The 17,366-nt window shown below is 52.2% G+C and overlaps 1 protein-coding gene and 1 pseudogene across 11 annotated transcripts; one reads left to right on the top strand and one right to left on the bottom strand.

Annotated features, from left to right (window-relative positions):
- Positions 1–15: 15 nt before the first annotated feature.
- Positions 16–1,567, top strand: LOC103892898 (uncharacterized; annotated as a pseudogene).
- A 114-nt stretch (positions 1,568–1,681) lies between these two features.
- Positions 1,682–16,319, bottom strand: SLC25A19 (solute carrier family 25 member 19). 11 transcript variants are annotated; one of them, XM_063717914.1, is made up of 9 exons: positions 15,980–16,013; positions 15,715–15,822; positions 14,990–15,063; positions 13,252–13,421; positions 12,923–13,078; positions 10,050–10,220; positions 6,793–6,976; positions 6,015–6,145; positions 1,682–2,340 (listed from the first exon to the last, which is right to left on the bottom strand). In XM_063717914.1, the coding sequence occupies exons 4-9, from the start codon at positions 13,381–13,383 to the stop codon at positions 2,152–2,154; spliced, it is 963 nt and encodes a 320-aa protein (XP_063573984.1). In that variant the 5' UTR covers positions 13,384–13,421; positions 14,990–15,063; positions 15,715–15,822; positions 15,980–16,013; the 3' UTR covers positions 1,682–2,151.
- Between the last annotated feature and the right edge of the window lie 1,047 nt (positions 16,320–17,366).

Genomic DNA, 17,366 nt, shown 5'->3' on the forward strand with positions numbered 1-17,366 from the left:
CGGGGTACTGCCCTGGCCTCCAGGCCGCCCCGGAAGCCGCGCCGCCTGCGTGGGACCCTGCGACGCTGCCACCCAGCCGCAGGCGGAACTCGCTCGGCTCGTCACCCCTTCACCCGGTGCGCCTGGGCCGTGTCCGGGCCCACGCCGGACCCGCCGGACCCTCGATCTTGCGCGTGGCCCCGCACCCAGCCCTCCCCGGAGCTCAGGTGCACTGGGCTGGGAGACACCGCTGGGCTGCGCGGCGTGGGAGGAGCCCGCAGAGGGCGTGGTGGGGACCCGGTGGCAGGAGGAACAGCATCAGCCCTGGTCGCACCACTTTCCCCGCTCCCCCCACCCAGGTAGAGAAGGCAGGGGCTGCAGGACCGGGGCCAGCCACAACCCTCTCCCGCTCCAAGGAGGACATGGGCGAAGGGAGTTTCAGGTCATAGGGGCAGCCCCGAGAAAGGGGCCCCATGGGCAACTCGCGGCCGTCGGTTGTTGCGAGTGCCCCTGAAGTGGCGCGGACCCCACCGCCCGGCGTCTGCCCTGGGTGACAGGAGGGCACCTAGAAGTGAGGGAAGAACTGCCGCCACTCCTGCCGCGCGATCGGGAGGAGCGCTGCCGGCGCTGCCCGCGTTCTCGCCTCCTTTTAAAAGAACCGCCAAAGTGGTCACCGAAAACGGAGGAGGAAGAGAACGCTCAGCTGCAGCAAAAGAAACCAATGGGCAGGAGAGATGAAGAGAAGAAACTTTAACGAAATTTTATAAAAAATGCATTCAGGCAGCTGCAACCTCGTGGCCCCCGCCGCAGCCTGGACCTTGGGGAACCAGCAGCCCAGAGCCAGGAAGCCCCAGCATTCAGGGCCCAGACAGACCCCAAAATCCCAGACCAGAGGCAGGCAAGGATGGTGCGAGGAGGAGCCCAGGACCCACACGCCAGGGCCAGGGCCAGCGCCGGCTCCCAGTGGGTGCCTCCTTCCAAGGCTGGAGAGGAGACAGATGGAGGGCTCCCCAGGTCGGAGCAACCCCTACAGGCCGGGCAGGTGGAGGGAAGGGTGCAGGTCATGGAGACCTCCCCTCAGCCTGGAACTGGTTTCTCCTCTGCCTTTCCGCCTGTGGGTGTCCCTGTGCTCTGGTAACACCCCAGGCACCAGCTGTGCCCTCACCAGGCTACCTGCCCGCCCCTTCCTTCCGCCATCTCCATCAGTGGGGCTGCTTCAGAGCCACGGCCCTTCTGGGGCTCCAGGGGAGGATGCACCCGCAGCATGCTCTGCACTGAGGAGCAGGCAGTGGGCGCTGATGCCACCTGTCCTGCCGACAGCTCCTCACCCAGCAAGGCCGACCCAGCCCTGGGTGAAAGAGGAGCCAGTGAGGTAGACTGGGGAGAGGCTGCACCTTCACCCACGCCTGCCCACAGCATGGCCCGTCCACTTCCTGCACGGGCACTGGGATCTGCTTTCCATGGAGCCCCACGGCCATAACCAGCCCGGTCCTGGGAGAGGACAGCCTGGGTGGTGGTGTGTCTGCAGACACAAAGATCTGGGCCCAGGGCCCAGGAAGTGACTGGCTCAGCCTGGAGTCTCCCCCAGCACTAGAAGCAGAGCTGCCAAGGGCTGCCGCTATGGAGAACATGGGATTTGAGGAAGGCAGGAGTCCTTTCCCTCATACTTTGTGAGTAGGCAGATGTGCCAGGAGAGATGGAGTAAGATAAGGAATGTGCGTTTAGCTTTAATGTCTATTAAATAGGTTGGGAAAAACAGGCCAAGTGTAGGGACCTGACTCCTGCAAAGGGCCTACCACAGCCCTCTGCACTCAAGCAGCAGCCCCATCCAGACCAGGAGCGTTCTGTTCTCCTGGCAGACAGGGCTGACAGGTGTAGGATGGCGTCTGTTTCCTTTGGAGTGTGGGCTGGTCAGAGGAGAAACAGCAACTTCCTGCTCCTTCTCACTGTGTCGTTGGTTCACCGTAGACCACGTCCTGCATTCCCTCTGATTCTCTCATGGGGAGAGCCCTGGACCTTCTGGTGGTGTCCCAGCTGGGTGGGTTCAAGGCTGCCACCCCGCTTGGGGCAGCTGGCCTGCAGGGAAGGGCCAGACGGCACCTCTCAGTGGAGACTGAATCTTCCTTCCTTCAGGAGGCTGCCTCCACGGAAGACCTGGGGTCCTTCCTGTGCTCAGCGCTGGCTGGCTGTCCTGTTCATGCAGTGGAAGACATTACAGAAGAATTCATACCAGAAGAACATGAAGCCCGTGGAGAGGGCAGCCTTCAGCAAGCTGGGGGACAGGCCCTTGAAGAAGCCCAGGGCGCCTTCCTTTTGCAGCACCTGCTTGGCACAGTCCATGAGGCCCTTGTATCTCCGCACCTGCGGAGAGGAAAGGGATGAAAATATGGATGCCCGCTCTGCTCCCATTAACACAGCCCCTGGCACATCACAGCTCTGAAGAAGTACTTGCTGGACAAAGAAATGAATGCAAAATAGCAAATTATTTTATTTTATTTTTTCGTTGAGGCAGAGTCTCACTCTGTTGCCCAGGCTGGAATGCAGTGGCACAATCTTGGCTCATTGCAGCCTCTGCCTCCCAGGTTCAAGTGATTCTCCTGCCTCAGCCTCCTGAGTAGCTGGGATTACAGGCACACACCACCACGCCCGGCTAATTTTTTGTATTTTTAGTAGAGATGCAGTTTCGCCATGTTGGCCAGGCTGGTCTTGAACTCCTGACCTTAGGTGATCCACCCGCTTCAGCCTCCCAGTGTGCTGGGATTACAGGCATGGACAACCATGCCCAGCTCAAAATAGCAAATAAATTAATCTCATTCTTTCTACTGCAATTGGGTTAAGACTGAACAGATGACAGGCCTAGAAATCAGCAGCTGGACAGAGCTCCTTCCTGCCCAGGAAGAACGGCTGCCTGTGGCTCCAAAGGATCCAGCAATGGCTCCAGAACCTCTTCCCAGAGGCGTCTCTGACCCTTCATCGCACCCCACCTGATCCCCCTTGGGCAGCCCTCAGTAGCTCTCAGCCAGGCCTTCCTGCCTCCAGCCTCACCCTCTCCAGCTGACCTCACACACTACTGCCAGACGTTCATCCCCAGGCACAGCCCTCCTCAGGCCTGGCTTCCCTCCAAAAGCTGCAGTAACTCCCAGTGACGACATCATGAGAAATCAAGTCCAAACCCCAGGATCTGCCGTTCAAGGCACTGCACCATTTGGCCTTGATTTTCCTCCCTGATCTGACCTCCACTGGTCCTCCCACGTGCCCTTCCCACCTCCGGCCAAACTGGATTACACTAGTCTTTGTTAGCAGTAAGGCCTCCCTCTGTCATCCTGGGCTCTCACCATCGCTCCCTGTCCAAATTCAAACTGTCCCTTCATGCTGGGTGCAGTGGTGCCTGCCTGCAATCCCAGCTACTAGGGAGGCTGAGAGTGGGAGGATCGCTTGAGCCCAGGATTTCAAGACCAGCCCAGGCAACAGAGCGATACCCCATTTAAAAAAAGAAACAAAAAAAGAAAACAAACTCTCCCTTCAGGACAAGCCGGTAAGTGGAAAAGGGAGGTTACAAACCTTGTATACAGTGTATCCCTATTTTTGTTAAAATGTACACGTGTATTTATGAAAAGAAATAAAACTACACTGAAAGGTTCCATGTGGTTATCTGTGGTAGTGAAATTACAAGGGATTTTGGTCTTTTTTTTTTTTTTGAGACAGAGTCCCACTCTGTCGCCCAAGATGGTGTGCAGTGGTGTGATCGTAGCTCACTGCAGCCTCGAACTCCTGGGCTCAAGCAATTCTCCTGCCTCAGCCTCTCCAGTAGCTGGAACTACAAGCACACACCACCATGCCCGGCTAATTTTTTAATTTTTATTTTGTAGAGACAGGGTTTTGCTATGTTGACCAGGCTGGTTTCAAGCTCCTGGCCTCAACTGATTTTCCCATTCTGGCCTCCAAAAGTGTTGGGATCACAGGCGTGATCCACTGCAGCTGGCTTGGTCTTTCTTTTTGTCTATCTAAATTTTCTAAAGTTTCCTACAGAGAAAATGCATTATAACTATAAACCCAGCTCTTTTTCTTCCCCCAAGGAAGGAATGCTCTCTCCCTATCTTGCCTCCCATTCCATGCCATCCCTCTCCTCTGACATTGTCAGGCATATTTTTTCACGCCTCCACATCTCAGGTTCCCAGGATACAGAGGGGAAAGGCCTGGAATTGCCCATCCTTAGCCTACCCCTAACCCTACCCACTGACCAAAAGAAAAGGAGTATGTAAAAATCTGAACAACTGAGGAGTGACTACTAAGACTACAACATGACCTAGCATGGGGCTTCTGAATGGCCAACTCTCCTAGTGCACATAAAATACAACTTAGGCCCGGGTGTGGCGGCTCATGCCTGTAATCCCAGCACTTTGGGGGGCTGAGGCAGATGGATCAACTGAGGTCAGGAGTTCGAGACCACCTTGGCCAATGTGGTGAAACCCTGTCTCTTCTAAAAATACAAAAATTAGGACATGGTGGCGGGCGCCTGTAATCCCAGCTGCTCAGAGGCTAAGGCAGGAGAATCACTTGAACCAGGGAGGCGGAGGCTACAGTGAGCCGAGATCACGCCACTGCACTCCAGCCTGGGCAAAAGAGCGAGACTCCGTCTCAAAAAATATATATATATATGGCTGGGCACAGTGGCTCATGCCTGTAATGTCAGCACTTTGGGAGGCCGAGGCAGGTGGATCACCTGAGGTCAGGAGTTCGAGACCAGCCTGGCTAACATGGTGAAACCCTGTCTCTACTAAAAATACAAAAAATTAGCTGGGCGTGGTGGCACGCGCCTATAATCCCAGCTACTTGGGAGGCTGAGGTAGGAGAATCGCTTGAACCTGGGAGGCAGAGGTTGCAGTGAGCCGAGATCACGCCATTGTACTCCAGGCTGGGCAACAAGAGCAAAACTCCATTTCAAAACAAAAACAACAAAAACAAAACAAAAACATACATATATATATAACTTAGTTGCTCAAATTCACTCCATTCCAGAACAACTATAGCAAAACCCCTTTTCTGTGTTCTTTAATATCTGGGGACCTTCCTTGCTCTGTTGCCCAGGCTAGAGTGCAGTGGTGGGATTGTGGCTCACTGTAACATCCACCTCCCAGGTTCAAGCGATTCTCCTGTTTCAGCCTCCCGAGTAGCTGGGACTACAGGCGCCCACCACCATGCCCAGCTAATTTTTATATTTTTAGTAGAAATGGGGTTTCACCATGTTGATCAGGCTGGTCTGGAACTCCTGACCTCAGGTGATCCACTTGCCTCGGCCTCCCAAAATGTTGGGATTACAGGCGTGAGCCACCATGCCCACACCCAGCTTCTGGACATGTTTTTTTTTTTTGAGATGGAGTCTCGCTCTGTTGCCTAGGCTGGAGTGCAGTGGCGCAATCTCAGCTCACTGCAAGCTCTGCCTCCTGGGTTCACGCCATTCTCCTGCCTCAGCCTCCCGAGTAGCTGGGACTACAGGTGCCCGCCACCACGCCTGGCTAATTTTTTTGTATTTTTTTTTTTGTTAGTAGAGACGGGCTTTCACTGTGTTAGCCAGGATGGTCTCGATCTCCTGACCTCGTGATCCGTCCGCCTTGGCCTCCCAAAGTGCTGGGATTACAGGTATGAGCCACCACGCCCGGCCAGGACATGTTTTAAGAGCAGAAACTGTGCTAGGTGCAGTGGCTCACACCTGTAATCCCAGCACTTTGGGAGGTGGAGTCAGGAGTGTTCAAGACCAGCCTGGGAAACAGAGTGAGACCCTGCCTCTATTTTAAAGAAAAAAAAAAAAAGAGTAGACACTGTATGTCTTTGGCCCAGATCCTTCCACAGTGCTCAGGACCCAGGGTTTGCATGCAGCTTTCCCACATGCTTGGGGATCTCAAGGGATGGACTGGAGGTGAAGGGACCATGGCCAGGGGTGATGTTGCCCAATGGGTAGGAGGTGACTACTGGTTCCCTCATGTGCCCAGTGATGGCAAGGGTCAGAGCTGTCTGCCCGGGAGTGAACGGCTCACCTGGCCAAAGGCAGCTCTGGCGTGCTCGAACCCTCCAACCTGTAGCCGCTTCTTGAAGAGGTCCAGCGGATATGTGAGGGTCTTGCTGATGACACCAGCTCCACTGCCACAAAGCAGGTTTTGGAGGTTCTCTGAACCAGAGAAGTGGGATTGGGAGAACGGATGAGAGAAACGCAGTCTATGGGTGACAACTTAAAAGGTGTCAGGGCTAATCCTCCACCACAAACCAAACCCCACAAACGCACTTCTATCTGACCTCCACTGGTCCTCCCATTCCAAAAGGGAATGTAATCTAGGGGGAGAAGAGCCAGACACAGCCACTTCTGGCGGAGTAATCCAGGCTGGAGGGGCTGGAGGCCGCAGTCCCCCAGCTGGAGGCAACATGGGCCTCAAGCTCTGCAGCATGACTCAGTTCAGGGCTGGAGAGGGACCAGGATGCCCCACCCCTCCCCAGCCTCCCCCTGCCTGGAAAGAGCAACCGAAGAACCTCAACCAAAAAACAAGCAACTTGCAATTTGGACTTCTGACAAAAATGAAAACCATGACCAATCACTGGAAGTCAATTTCAGTAATGCCAGTGATGGGTGTGGCAGGAGCTGGAAGAAATCAAGTCCTCTCCAAGCAGCTGCAGTTGTTTTGTTTGCCACATTACAGAGCCAGGTACAGAGACCCGCGGTCTTCGATTCGGACAGGAGAACTTTAGCTCCTTCGTGATTTGGAAGGGGGCGTTCTGGCGGCTGGGGTGGGAGGGTTTCCTCTCGTGTGAGGGCTGCCTCACCATTTTTCTTTCCTTCGGCTGGTATGGCCCACTTGTACAGGTGCTTCAAGGAGCTGTAACAGGAGAACTGCAGCCCGGCGTAGGGGAAGATGGCAATCAAGGTGGGGGCCAAGCCTTTGTAGAAAACCTGGGGGCCTTCGCTCCTATACATGGTCCCCACGGCATGGCACAGCGTATTATAGACCTGGACACACACACGCACTTTGAATGAGCTCAGTGAAGTGGTTTTAGCCCTGGAACAGCCCATCATAGCTCTGTCCCCTCGCCTAAAATACCAGCTACCAGGAGCCAGACTCCTCCTACCAGGAAGACGGTGAAGGGAAATGCTGGACAGAGATTCGAAGGATGGCATTTTCCAGAAACTCCCCCTTCTACACATGTATACCACTGTTATATCCACAGGTGTGCACAAAAGTGTGTGTCGAAGAGTCACTGCAGCGTCCTGGGGAAGAGCTAAAGATGCAATGTCCATCTGTGAGTGATGGTTACATGAATTATGGGACACCAGCTCACAAGAACCTAGTGCAGCTGTTAAAACAGGAAGGTGCGGCCGGGCGCGGTGGCTCACGCCTGTAATCCCAGCACTTTGGGGAGGCTGAGGCAGGCAGATCACTTGAGGACAGGAGTTTGAGACCAGCCTGGCCATCATGGTGAAAGCCCATCTCTACTAAAAATACAAAAATTAGCTGGGGGTGGTGGCTCATGCCTGTAATCCCAGCTTCTTGGGAGGCTGAGGCACAAGAATTGCTTGAACCTGGGAGGCGGAGGTTGCAGTGAGCTGAGATTGTACCACGGCACTCCAACCTGGGTGACAGGCGGAGACTCTGTCTCAAAAACAAAAATAAATAAATAAATAAATAATAAAGTAGAGAGGAGGTCTTGCTATGTTGCCCAAACTGGTCTCGAACTCCTGACCTCAGGTGATCCTTCCTCCTTGGCCTCCCAAAGTGCTGGGATTACAGGTGTGAGCCACTGCACCCGGCCAAGCATGTTACTTAGAATTATGGAAGGAAATAATCAAAGAAACAACTATAAGTATTAAAAGTAGTCGCCTCTGGGGATCGGAATCAGGGAGCGGCTGGTATTTTTTTAAATTATAATTCATGAAGAACTGTCTTTGTAACCTTGATACATCTTATATGTTGTAGAATTTTTTATCGTTCAAGATCAGGTTTACAATATGGTTGTGACTAGTCTTAAGGCAGGTGGAGAGTCTTGTAGGTTTTAACCAGGTCTCTTCCCCTCACTTTCATGACCAGATATTCTCTGATCATTCTAGAATCAAAAATCCAACATGTCAATAGTTTAAGCTAGAGGTAATATGCTACTATCTTTTTTTTTTTTTTTTTTTTTGAGACAAAGTCTTGCTATGTTGCCTAGGCTGGAGTGCAGTGGCACAATCTTGGCTCACTGCAGCCCCCACCTCCCAGGTTCAAGCGATTGTTGTGCCTCAGCCCCCCGAGTAGCTGTGATTATAGGCACCTGACACCACGCCCAACTAATTTTTGTATTTTTAGTAGAGACGGGGTTTCATCATGTTGGCCAGGCTGGTTTTGAACTCTTGACTTAGGTGATCTGCCTGCCTCACCTCCCAGAGTGTTGGTATTACAGGTGTAAGCCACCACACCTGGCCTAAAAAAAAAAAAATTATTTATTTATTTTTTTTTTTATTTTTATTTTTTTTAGACGGAGTCTTGCTCTGTCGCCCAGGCTGGAGTGCAGTGGCGCGATCTTGGGTCACTGCAAACTCCGCCTCCCGGGTTCACGCCATTCTCCTGCCTCAGCCTCCCGAGTGGCTGGGAGTACAGGCACCCGCCACCACGCCCGGCTAATTTTTTTTTGTATTTTTAGTAGAGACGGGGTTTCACCATGTTAGCCAGGATGATCTCGATCTCCTGACCTCGTGATCCGCCCGCCTCGGCCTCCCAAAGTGCTGGGATTACAGGCGTGAGCCACCGCGCCCAGCCCAATTCTTCGTGAAATCCTGTCTCTACGAAAAATATAAAAATTAGCCGGACATGGTGGCACGTGCCTGTGATCCCAGCTACTCAGGAGGCTGAGACAGGAGAATCACTTGAACCCAGGAGGCAGAGGTTACGGTGAGCTGAGATCGCGCCACTGCACTCCAGCCTGCGCAACAAAGTGAGACTGTCTCAAAAAACCAACCAACCAAACAAACAAAAAAACAAAGACGCTCTCATAATAATCCAGCAATAAGTTCTCAAGTCCCACTTGCCCAGATGCAGTCCTTGATCCAGCCCACTGCTGGGTAATTATTTGTTCTGTTTCATACCGGTAGGTTCTGTCTTCCAGGGAGGCTGTGAGCTCCTTTGAGGCAGGGACATAGAGCATCCCGCACGGTGCTGCCCACAGTCATGGGTTTTACAAACTGACTGCCAGACAAACTGAAAACCCGAAACTCTCCCAGCTTTGCTTTCTGCAAGGATAAGAACTCAACCTCTGCCAAGTGCGGTGGCTCATGCCTGTAATCCCAGCATTTTGGGAGGCCAAGGCGGGCAGACGGCTTGAGCTCAAGAGTTCGAGACCAGCCTGGGCAACATGATGAAACCCCGTCTCTAAAAAAATACAAAACTTAAGCCAGGTGTAGTCTCAGCTACTGGGGAGGCTGAGGCAGAAGGATCACTTGATCCCAGGAGGTCGAGGCTTCAGTGAGCAGTGATCGTGCCACTGCACTGCAGCCTAGGCAACAAAACAAGACACTGTCTCAAAAAATATATATATAGGCCAGGTGCGGTGGCTCATGCCTGTAATCCTAGCACTATGGGAGGCTGAGGCGGGTGGATCACCTCAGGTCAGGAGTTCAAGACCAGCCTGCTAACATGGCGAAACTCCGTCTCTACTAAAAGTACAAAAAATAGCTGGGCGTGATGGCAGGCACCTGTAATCCCAGCTACTGGGAGGCGGAGGCAGGAGAACTGCTTGAACCTAGGAGGCAGAGGTTGCAGTGAGCCGAGATCTGGCCATTGCACTCCAGCCTGGGCAATAAGAGTGAGACTCCGTCTCTCAAAAAAAATAAAAATAAAAATTATATATTAAAAAAAAATGTTTATGAAATAAAAGAAAAAAATAGATTGCACCACTGCACTCCAGCCTGGCAACAGAGCGAGACTCCATCTCAAACAAAACAAAACAAAAATAAATAAATAAATAAAAAATAAATACAAAATAAAGAATGCTACCCCTGGGACAACACCTTCCTTATTTGGGCTCCCCTGGTCTGGCCCCTGGCCACTCACCTTGGGCTCGCCCTGAGCTGCAAAGCGGGTGCGCAGAACATCCACAGGGTGCACAGTGAGGGTGGCCATACAGGCAGCCAGGCCACCACACACAAAGTGCACTGAGAATTCCCGGGCATCATACACGCTGCCTCTGTGGACCAGCTCCGTCAGCATTTCAAATGACAAGAACTGCAAGAGTAAGTGAAGAAGTCACTGACAGCCCAAAGGATGAGGGCGAGGACCAAATACTCCCCAAATACATCACCCGTGACCCGGCTGGGGCCCAGGTGGAGGGGCGAGGAAAAGGTCAGGAAATATTCTTCTTGAGCAGTGACAGCATATGATAAATGTAACATTCTATGCAAAACTCAGATGCCATTTGATACTTGAGTAGAGTCAGACACTCAAAGGGTTAAGAAGATATATGGGGGTCAGGTGCAGTGGCTCACGCCTGTAATCCCAGCACTTTGGGAGGCCAAGGCGGGCAGATCACGAGGTCAGAAGTTCGAGACCAGCCGGGTCAACATAGTGAAACCCTGTCTTTACTAAAAATACAAAAATTAGTCAGGGATGGTGGCGGGCACCTGTAGTCCCAGGTACTCAGGGGGCTGAGGCAGGAGAATCACTTGAACCCGGGAGGCGGAGGCTGCACTGAGTCGAGATCATGCCACTGCGCTCCAGCCCGGGCGACAGAGCAAGACTCAGTCTCAAAAAAAAGACTGGGTGCAGTGGCCCACGCCTGTAATCCCAGCACTTTGGAAGGCCGAGGTGGGCAGATCATGAGGTCACGAGTTGGAGACCAGCCTGGCCAATATGGTGGAACCCTGTCTCTACTAAAAATACAAAAATTAGCCAGGCGTGGTGGCATGGGCCTGTAACCCCAGCTACTTGGGAGGCTGAGGCAGAAGAATCACTTGAACCTAGGAGGTGGAGGGTGCAGTAAGCTGAGATCGCGCCACTGCACTCCAGCCTGGGCGACAGAGTGAGACTCCGTCTCAAGAAAAAATAAAAAAGATACATGAGAACAATGTACATCAGAAAATGTCACTGGCTAACTTCATTTTCTGAGAACTGGGAAAGACAGCCATGCTCTGATTCCTGCAGGGACCACTTCAGTGCAGCTGGTGGCGGCACTGTTCAAGAATCATTCTTTTCTGGGGCAGATTCTTTCGGGAGCATGTTCCACAGGGTGACCCCCTTACATTCAGATCTTTCTTTCTTTTTTTGTTTTTGTTTTTATTTTTAGAGACAAGAGTGTCTCTCTGTAACCCAGGCTGGAGTACAGTGGCACGAACACGGCTCACTGCAGCCTCAACCTCCTGGGCTCCAGTGATCCTCCCACCTCAGCCCCTCAAGTAGCTGGGACTACGGGCGCATGCCACCATGTCCAGCTAATTTGGGTATTTTTTGTAGAACCAGGGTTTCACTATGTTGCCAAGGCTGGTCTCAAACTCCTGAGCTCAAGCAATCTGCCCGCCTTGGGCTCCCAAAATGCTGGGATTACACACATGAGCCACCGAGCTTGGCCCTGTTTTGCTTTTTGAGGCAAGGTCGTGCTCAGTTGCCCAGGCTGGAGTGCAGTGGCTCGATCATAGTTCACAACAGCCTTGGCTTCTCTAGCTCAAATTATTCTCCTGCCTCTGGAACAGCTGGGACTACAGGTATGTACCACCATATCTGGCTAATTTTTTTTTTTTTTTTTTTTAGTAGAGAGGAGGTCTCCCTATGTTGCCCAGGCTGGTCTCAAACTCCTGAGCTCAAGCCATTCTCCCACCTCAGCCTCCCAAAGTGATGGGATTACAGGTGTGGGCCACTATACCAGGGCTATGCTCAGATCTTGCTTCAGCCAACTGAAGATGGCCTGGCTTCTTTGCTTTTTTTGAGACAGGGTCTGGCTGTGTCGCCCAGGCTGAAGTGGAGTGGCATGATCGTGGCTCACTGCAGCCTCCGCCTCCCGGGCTCAGATGCTGGGATTACAGGTGTGAGCCACTGAGTCCGGCCCACGCCTGGCTTTTTGAGACTATCCTGTTGCTGTATTTCTTCGTCATGCTGCAGTATCTGTTTGCAGACAAGTGCAGAGACAGGATCGCAGCGCATGCCCAGCCAGTAAGCACCTGACTTGGGCGGTCACTGTGATGTCACAGGAAGAGTAGGCAGGGACATCTCTGGCACTAGCTGCCTAGGTGGGGGTCGTGGCTCTGCCATTTTCTAGCCAGTGACTTTGGTTGGGTTAATTATGTAAGCTCTGTCCATCTCAGTCTTCTCATGCGTGACATGGAAGGGACAACAGCCCCTACCTTAAGGACTGCTGTGACAGAGTGTATGTGAAGTGCTTCCAACAGGGGCCTGGCCCGTGGTTTGCACTGTACAGGGCTGGTTCTTAACACATCTACTGCATAAAATCACATGCTGTGCACTATGACTATATTAGTGCTCCACTGAATGAAGCGTGAGTTCTAACCCTAGCCCCGCCATGTGCAGGCTGTGTGGCCTCGGACAGCTGACTTCTCCTCCCTGAGAGCCACGTGACACCTACCCCGCCCTCCTCGTGACCGTGCGGTGAAGTTCAGATGAACCACATATGTGAAGGTGGTATTTCAAAAATTGAAATGCATTAGTGCTGTCCTTCGCCAAGCCTCACAGAAGGCATGACATCAAATCAGTCTCCAAGATGCAACACCTAAGTCACACAGGATAGATGCGGGGACATGGCGGAGGGGAATGCCTACGGTACTGCTGGTCAGGAAGGCTCCCGGGTGAGGCAGATGGGAAGCGTGGGGCCTGCCTCTTCCGTCCTGCCCTGCGCGGCATTCCTGCTTGCCTCACCCTCCCTCTGCTCCTCCATTGAGCAACATGACCCTAGAGGCCTGGCCAGGTCCCCTGCCACCTACTTGGACAGCTCCATAGCCTATGGAGAGAATCTGAGCTGGGATGTGTCCTTTCCAGAAAGCTGTTGGCCCCTCCTCCTGCAGAATCTGCCTAGAGGCCTGGAGGATGCCATGGTACTTTGCGTTGGGGTCACTGCGAGACAGGCGCTCATGCTGAAGCTAGGAATCAAAATAAAAAAGGTCAGGACAGCGGGGTGGGCTGGAATGTGAAGGGGAACTTTCAGAAAAGGCAAGCCCTTCATCTGGATAGAATTCCAAGTTTTAGGAACTGCTTTTGCAAGAAAGACTGAACTTGTCCTGCAGTCCATTGCATGGAAAAAGGGGAAGAGTACCTGGAAACGGATCTTGATGACGTCGAAGGGACTGATCAGCGCCCGAGTGACAAGTCCAGACACAGACCCAGCCACTGCCACCTGGAACTTGGTGTTATTCCTGCCATCTGGTTTGGGGTCATAGCCAACCATCCCTGCCTCTGGCCCACACAATGTCCATCAGTATCAAGCTAAATGCAAGAGATACGGAATAAACACGAGGCAAGGTTCTCATGGTCTCTGCCTCAGAGCAGCCCTCCCCGACTAGACTGTCTAAAATAGCACTCACTTTTGGACTGGGCGCAGCGGCTCATGCCTGTATCCCAGCACTTTGGGAGGCCGAGGTGGGCGGATTGCTTGAGCTCAGGAGTTCAAGACCAGCCTGGGCAACACTGCAAAACCCCAACTCTACAAAAAATACAAAAATTTAAAAATAAAATAAAATAGCACTTGTTTTATTCCTCTTTACAGTACTTATTACTATGGCATATTTGTTTACTTTTTTACAGACAGGGTCTCACTCTGTTGCCCAGGCTGGAATGCAGTGGTGCCATCATAACTCACTGTAGCCTTGAACTCCTGGGCTCAAGTGATTCTCTTGCCTCAGCTCCCAATTAGCTGGCACTTACAGGTGCAGGCCTGGCTAAGTTTTTTTATTTTTGTAGCGATAAGGTCTCAATGTTGCCCTGGCTGGTCTCGAACTCCTGGCCTCAAGTGATTCTCTTGCCTCAGCCTCCTGAATTGTTGAGATTACATGCATGAGCCGCAGCGCCCGGCACGCCATGGATTATTTATACAATACATTTGTTTCTTGTCTCTCTTTCTGACTAGAATGTAAGCCCGTGGAAACACGGCCTTGGTCTCATTTGTTCACTCGTAACTTTTCGGTTCCTGGAATAGAGCCCATCATGGTAAGTGCTTAATAATATTTGAGAATTGAATGAACAGGCTTGATAGGCAATTGTTGGTCCCAGAGATCAACTGGTTTTCCAAGACATCTGGCAACTTTATAGCAAACTCCTGCTCACTGAGTGAGCCCACTCAAGTGTAACGCTGAGGGACTGAAGGACGTGCAGGGCTACAGAAGAGGGATTGGATTCTTTAACAATCCCCCACTGTCCAAAGGAAGAGCCCTGAGGCCCTGAGCCCCTTCACCTTTCCCTTTCCCCTCCTGCACACACCTCAGGCCGCCCCAGCACAGTGGGGCCATGCTACGCTAGCAAATGATGCTCCTGGCCAGGCGCGGTGGCTCATGCCTGTAATCCCAGCACTTTGGGAGGCCGAGGCGGGTGGATCGCCTGAGGTCAGGAGTTCAAGACCAGCCTGGCCAACATGGTGAAACCCCGCCTCTACTAAAAATACAAAACTTATCTGGGTGTGGTGGCGGGCGTCTGTAATCCCAGTTACTTGGGAGGCTGAGGAGGGAAAATCACATGAGCCTGGGAGGCGGAGGTTGCAGTGAGCCGAAATCGCGCCATTGCACTCCAGCCTGGGCGACAGAGTGAGACTCCGTCTCAAAAACAAAAAAACAAAACAAAACAAAAAGAAAATGACGCTCCTGGGCTCCCCTGACTCAGACCTACTGACCTCTTCAGCCTCACTCTGGACCATTCTTCCCCTTCCCTCATTTAACCAGAGTGGTCTGACTGCTTCTGCCCAGTTCCTGGAAAACTTGGCGAGCACTCCTATCTATTGCCTTGCTTCTACTCCTCCAGTTTCTTACGTCTGAAATGCATCCCCACTCTCAGCCCCTACTCACTTTTTCAAGGCTAGCTCCTCTCATCCACCAGAGCTCAGCTAAAAAGCATCCCTTCCAGGAGATGTACTTTTTTCCTTTTTTGTAAAAACAGAAAACAAAAACAAAAAAACAGTAATACCTACATACGCTCTGTAGAGTTGTACAAAGCATAGAAAGAAGTCTGTAACCACACACACATCAACAGGTAGTTGGTAATTGATCACTGGGAGAAGGGCTGGGAAGGGAAGAAGGAAGGTAGACCTGTCAATAATTCTATACTGTTTGAATGTGTTATGGCAAAAAAAAAAAAAAAAAAAAAAAAAAAATCCCTAAAACTACACTTCAGAATTACCCTAGTTCTTGAATACTTGTAGTAGTGGGGGTGGGGGTGGGGGAGGAGGGGAGATACTGCCTACAGGATGGCAGCCTCCACCCCAGACATCAATTCCTTTTCTCCTCTCACCCACCCTGGAACTCCCCCCCAGGCGCCCATGAGAAAGTTTAAACACGCGGCAAGCGACTGAGAGGCAAAACCTCTCCAGGGTTACCCAGGGACCGCTCAGGTCACACTGAGCAGCGTCAGTTTCCCGCCCATCTGGGCAAGAAGGAGGAGCAAGCCCGAGTGGCAGGTGTCCTGGATCGCTGTCAGGAGGAGACCGGAGCATAGCAAGCTCTTCCCGGTGTTCGGGTGCCCATGTGCCCAAGGGCTCAGCTGAGCAGCTCTGCAGAGGTCCCCGTGTGGGTACCTAGGTGTCCACGTGTGCCTCGGGATGTGTTTTTTCTCCTTGAATCCGAGGGGACGCCCTGGAGCGCAGGTGCTCAAGGGCGTGCGCGGGGCTCTGCCGCCGGTGTCCCTGGAGATGCTTCTCCGGTCAGGTGTGACACGTGTGTACACAGTCCCCGCCCCCTCGTGAGCGCCCGGGTGCGTGTGCTTCCTCCCGACCACCCTGAGGAGCGAGGGTGCAGGTCCCCGAGAGGACAGTGAGAAGGACGGAGGTAGAGGTTACTCACACGGATCGGCGGGTGCGGCCCGGCTCCGCGCGCTCTGCTCTCTCTAGCTCCTCGCGCAGTCTTAACAGCAAAACTCTACTGAGCTCGGGCGAAACTGGCGGGCTCCTGGGCCAATCACCGTGCAGCTCCCCGCCAGACGCTGGACCAATGGTTGTGCGCTTGAGGTCTGGCGCCCGCCTCCCGCAAAGTATCACTGGGTAATGTAGTCCTTCGCGACAAAGGGCAGGTCCGCTCGACGGCGCACAGCCTCCTGGGAGATGTAGTCCGGCTGCTCGCGGGCGCGCGAGGGCGACCGACGCGTTAGAAGGAGGTGGCTTGCGAAGCCGGGCTGCGACCCTAGGGGTCGCCATGCTCTGGCGTGTGGCTCGAAAGTCAGCCTGCAGGCAGGGTCCAAGGTTAGGGCGCGGTAAACTTGACCTGCTTTCCTCAAACTCTGTTAATGCCAGAACCCGGATAATCTCAACTTCGTAAAGATGGCAGGAAGCCTAGCAAAAACCTGGAGGACGTCGGAGAGAGAATAGATGAAAACAGTCCCCTCGGGGACAGGGAGGGCAAAAACACTAGTGTCCCCCCCCACCCCGCGTTTTAGTATTTCTCATTATAAAAGTAATATTAAAAGTATATAGACAGAGAATGTAGAAACGAAGGAGGAAATGACTCATCCTACCGCCCGCACACAACTAGCGTCACGGTTTTGCGCGACATATTGCCTCCTGACTTTTTAATTGCATTTTTATATTAGTGTTATCATTTTGACGCACAATTTTAAGACATTTTTATTGTAGAAAATTTCAAGATACACAGAAGTGGAATAACCCGATGAAGCCGCGTACAGTCGCTCTCCGACCTCAGCAGTTACGCGCCTCATGGGGCAATCTTGTTTCCTCTATTTCTGCACCTACTTCGCACCCGCTGCCCAGCGTTATTTTGAAGTAAATACCATCATGTGTTTTCACCAGTAAATATTTCAATATGTGTCTTTAAAGGACAAGCATTCCCTTTTTAATACGTATACATTATGCTTCATACACACACAAAACTGTCACTCCGATCCAAAAAAAAACTTTTTAAATATCAAATACGAATTAGTGTTTACACTTCGCTGAATGAAAGAAATGTCCATTTTTTTTTTTTTTTTTTTTTTTTTGAGACAGAGTTTTGCTCTTGTCGCCCAGGCTGGAGTGCAATGGCGCTATCTCTCAGCTCACTGCAACCTTTGCCTCTGGGATTCACACGATTCTCCTGCCTCAGCCTCCCGAGTAACTGGGATTACACGCGTGCACCACTAGGCCCAGCTAATTTCTTGTATCTTTAGTAGAGATGGGGTTTCGCCATGTTGGTCAGTCTGGTCTCAAACTTTTTTTTTTTGAGGCAAGAGTCTCACTCT

This window comes from Pongo abelii, chromosome 19, assembly GCF_028885655.2.
Source record: "Pongo abelii isolate AG06213 chromosome 19, NHGRI_mPonAbe1-v2.0_pri, whole genome shotgun sequence".
NCBI lineage: Eukaryota > Metazoa > Chordata > Mammalia > Primates > Hominidae > Pongo > Pongo abelii.

Coding starts and splice junctions, on each gene's coding strand:
- SLC25A19 (XM_024234264.3), bottom strand. CDS start 13,383: ATGGTTGGCTATGACCCCAAACCAGATGGCAGGAATAACACCAAGTTC. Junction 13,079..13,251: donor TCATCAAGATCCGTTTCCAG/GTACTCTTCCCC, acceptor TTTGATTCCTAG/CTTCAGCATGAGCGCCTGTC. Junction 10,221..12,922: donor TAGGCTATGGAGCTGTCCAA/GTAGGTGGCAGG, acceptor TTACTCTTGCAG/TTCTTGTCATTTGAAATGCT.